Below are 3,337 nucleotides of genomic sequence, written 5' to 3' on the forward strand. Positions count from 1 at the left end.
TATTATCTATTTTTTTAAAAAAATAAACATAAAAAATACAAATCAAATATCATCTTTTAGAAACACATATTTTTTAAAAAAATAAAAATAAAAAATGTGTAAATCAAATGCACCATAAATTACTACCGTGAATCGGATTTGCCATTAGTGCTTTCATAATTTTGGTTTCAATTTTCTTCCAAACAATAAAAGATGTAGGTCCTTCCTCCCTCCCTCTGATATCTTGGAGAGGGAGAGATCTTTCCATGATCTTTTATATCTGTATGAATCTTCTTTTATATTCATGGGACCGGTATTAAAGAAGCCGTTAATGTAACGAATCTGTCTTTTAAGGGAATGCTAACTACTGCACTGCCAATTAGGCACTATTTTGAATGGGATTTGTTCATCTGGGTGATATGTTTCCAAGAGTTGTCGATAAGTATTTCATATATATTAATTCCATCAAAAAGAAACATGAATTAGGTAGGCAAATGAAACAGTGTGGCTCCAGAGACCACTTATGACCCAACGACAGGCAAAGGACGAAACAATGAAGAACAAATATAGAGATAGATATTCGACCAGTAATTAATAACTGAAATATAATATATATTTAGATATATATAATTTTGTAGCATATAAATTATTATATGTCTACCAGCTGTTGGAATCTCTCCATTGCTGAGCTTGGGAGCCCCAATAGGACGTTGATGCTCTTCCTCTCCTTGCCATGCGCCAGGAACAAAATCACCTCCTTCTCCGGCAGCGCCACCGGCCCGGACTGCACCGGCTCGCCCCAACCGAAGTCGGTGGTGTGGAACGACAGGCGTGACCAGGTGGTGACCAGCAGGGTAGCCGTCAGCGAAGGCCGCGCCCTGGTGGCTTCGAAGTAGTCCATGGCCGACCGCATGTACTCGTCCGTCACCATCCTCACCGCGCCCTGAACCAGCCCCACCGAGAAGGCCAGCGGCCGCTCCAAGAGCTCCCCTGCCGTGCACAGCGCGTTGGTCAGCACGATGCCGTTGCCGAAGTAGCCCTTCGGCAGCGGCGGCTCGAAGCGCTGGCGCCCGTCGACCGCGAAGAGCAGCTTCGTCCTCTGCCCCGATCGCATCCCCAGCGCCTGCGTGCGCGCGCGCCACACCAGCCCCGCCAGCGCCTCGAAGGTCGTGCACTTGTCGAGCGCGCCGTCGCCCTCCGTGGCCCGCCGCTTCGCTGCCTCCAGCTTGTACGCGTCGAAGCAGAAGGAGCGGTACAGCATTTCCTCCTTCTCGTACAGCGACGCCGACTCGGAGACGTCCTCGATCTCCGCGAACTCGTGGTGGGGGAAGCTGATCGCCGGCGGGTCGCGGGGCCGCAGAATCGTGCGGTCGATGAACGGCGGCACCGACAGCGGCAGGCCGCGCGCCGTCTCCCCCCACGAGTTCACGAACTCCATCGCACCGAGGCCGTCGAACATGCAGTGGTTCATCGACAACCCCAGAATGAATCCCCCGCAACTAAACTTCGTCACCTGAATATATACAATCGAGTTAATTTCCATCAAATTACGATATTCATCGATCAAATCAAAACAGGATCAGACCTGAGCAACCACTGGAGGAATCTCCAATATGTTCTTGGCGCCAGGAACGTTATAAACCAGCTTCCCCAGCGTGGCCGGATCCGGCTTCCCAATGTCTCCGATGTCGTCCATCTCGCAGTCGGCTTCGGCCTCCACGAAGACCGCGCCCTCGCCGGTGCAGTCCACGATGAGCTTCCCCTCCAGGCTGATGGTGAGGCGACCGGCGAGCGGGTAGTAGTGCACGAGCACCTTGGCCAGAGCCTCCTTGATCACCGCCACCGCCGAGGCATTCCCCTTATCCCCGGCCTTGAAGCAGTAAATAGTCTGCACTATCACCGCAATGTTCTGGTCCAGATTGGTCAGGAAGTAGAGGCCCTTCTCTGTTTCCTCCGCCGGGGGCACCAGACTAACTCTCCCCTGCTTCACCTCCAGCTCAACCTTCTCTCTCAACTCTGCAATCTGATCATCAAACGTATAGGGAAAAAAATAACAAACTGTGAGCACATTGTAACTGTTTCTACTCGATCGACTCGACTTACAGTAAGTACCATTTCGATAGCTAAAGAAGACGGATCAAGTCTGCTGTGATCTAGTGAGGAGCTGCAGGAGAAGATGCTTCTTGTGGATTAGCAAATGGAGCTATTTATAGAGGGCATGGAGCTTGTTTAACAGAACTGGATTAAGAAATGGAATTCCAAGAAGAGAAGGAATCGAGTAGCTAGCTAGTTGCTTGGGCTAAACGATAGCCGAATCTAAAACAGTTGGGGTTGGCCACTGCCATGGAACCAATCGCAACTACGAACAGAGTCGATGAGCGCCGGTAGGTGAGGTTGGCCTCCTAATTATTAGAAAGCAGCCGAAGACGAACAATTTATTTTACCTAATTTAGAAAATAAATTAATCGAGGTTTAGGTGTGAATTAAGCGTTTTTCTGTAAACTATTGGTGTCTGGTTTTTAAATAGGTCTGTGAAATAACAAAAAAACGGAAGATAAAACTCGGATGTAAGGTTTGAAATTTTGTAGTTTAAATGGTTAGAGAGATTTTTTTTTTTTTATAATTGCGGAGGAGTGATAGTGATACGGTGTATGATAGTGGGGTCGGATAATAGATGTGGTCGGAAGTCAAGTCCATGGGACGGTCAGAAGTAAAGTCCACAGGGTGGTCAGAAGTCAAGCCCACGAGGTAGTCAAAAGTCAAACTCACGTGACAGTCAGAAGTCAAGCCTACGTGGTGGTCAAAAGTCCAGCCTATGTGGAGGTCAAAAGTCTGGCCTACGTGGGGTTCAAAGGGATAGGTTACAGGATGGTCCTGGTCGGGGCACAAGTGGCATTTCGGAGTTAAACCTACATGTCAAATAGGAACTCGGAAAGTAGGACATGCGGGTCGGGATACCCGGACAAGGCGTACAGGTCGGGATAGACAAACAAAGGATTACAGGTTAGGACTTACAAACTGGCGGAACAGGATACACGGACAAGGCGTATATGTCTTGATGTGCAAATCAAGAATTATAGGTCAGGACTTACGGACTTGCGGAACAGGATACACGGGCAAGGCGTACATGTCGAGATAGGCAAACCAAGGATTACAGGTCAAGACTTACAGACTGGCGGAACAGGATACATGGACAAGGCGTACAAGTCGTGATGTGCAAACCAAGGATTACAGGTCAGGACTTATGGACTTACAGAACAGGATACACGGACAAGGCGTACATGTCGTGATGTGCAAACCAAGGATTACAGGTCAGGACTTACGGACTTGTGGAACGGGATACACGGACAAGGCGTAC

General features: G+C 48.8%; 1 protein-coding gene across 2 annotated transcripts; it reads right to left on the minus strand.

Annotated features, from left to right (window-relative positions):
* Positions 1-411: 411 nt before the first annotated feature.
* LOC122021414 (omega-hydroxypalmitate O-feruloyl transferase-like) lies at positions 412-2,201 on the minus strand. 2 transcript variants are annotated; one of them, XM_042579535.1, is made up of 3 exons: positions 2,092-2,201; positions 1,565-2,002; positions 412-1,492 (listed from the first exon to the last, which is right to left on the minus strand). In XM_042579535.1, exons 1-3 carry the CDS (start codon positions 2,092-2,094, stop codon positions 629-631), a joined length of 1,305 nt encoding a protein of 434 aa, XP_042435469.1. In that variant the 5' UTR covers positions 2,095-2,201; the 3' UTR covers positions 412-628. The 2 variants fall into 2 exon arrangements, with proteins under 2 accessions (XP_042435469.1, XP_042435468.1); XM_042579534.1 differs by having other exon boundaries at positions 2,083-2,158.
* Between the last annotated feature and the right edge of the window lie 1,136 nt (positions 2,202-3,337).

Source organism: Zingiber officinale, chromosome 9A (assembly GCF_018446385.1).
Source record: "Zingiber officinale cultivar Zhangliang chromosome 9A, Zo_v1.1, whole genome shotgun sequence".
Classification (NCBI taxonomy): Eukaryota; Viridiplantae; Streptophyta; class Magnoliopsida; order Zingiberales; family Zingiberaceae; genus Zingiber; species Zingiber officinale.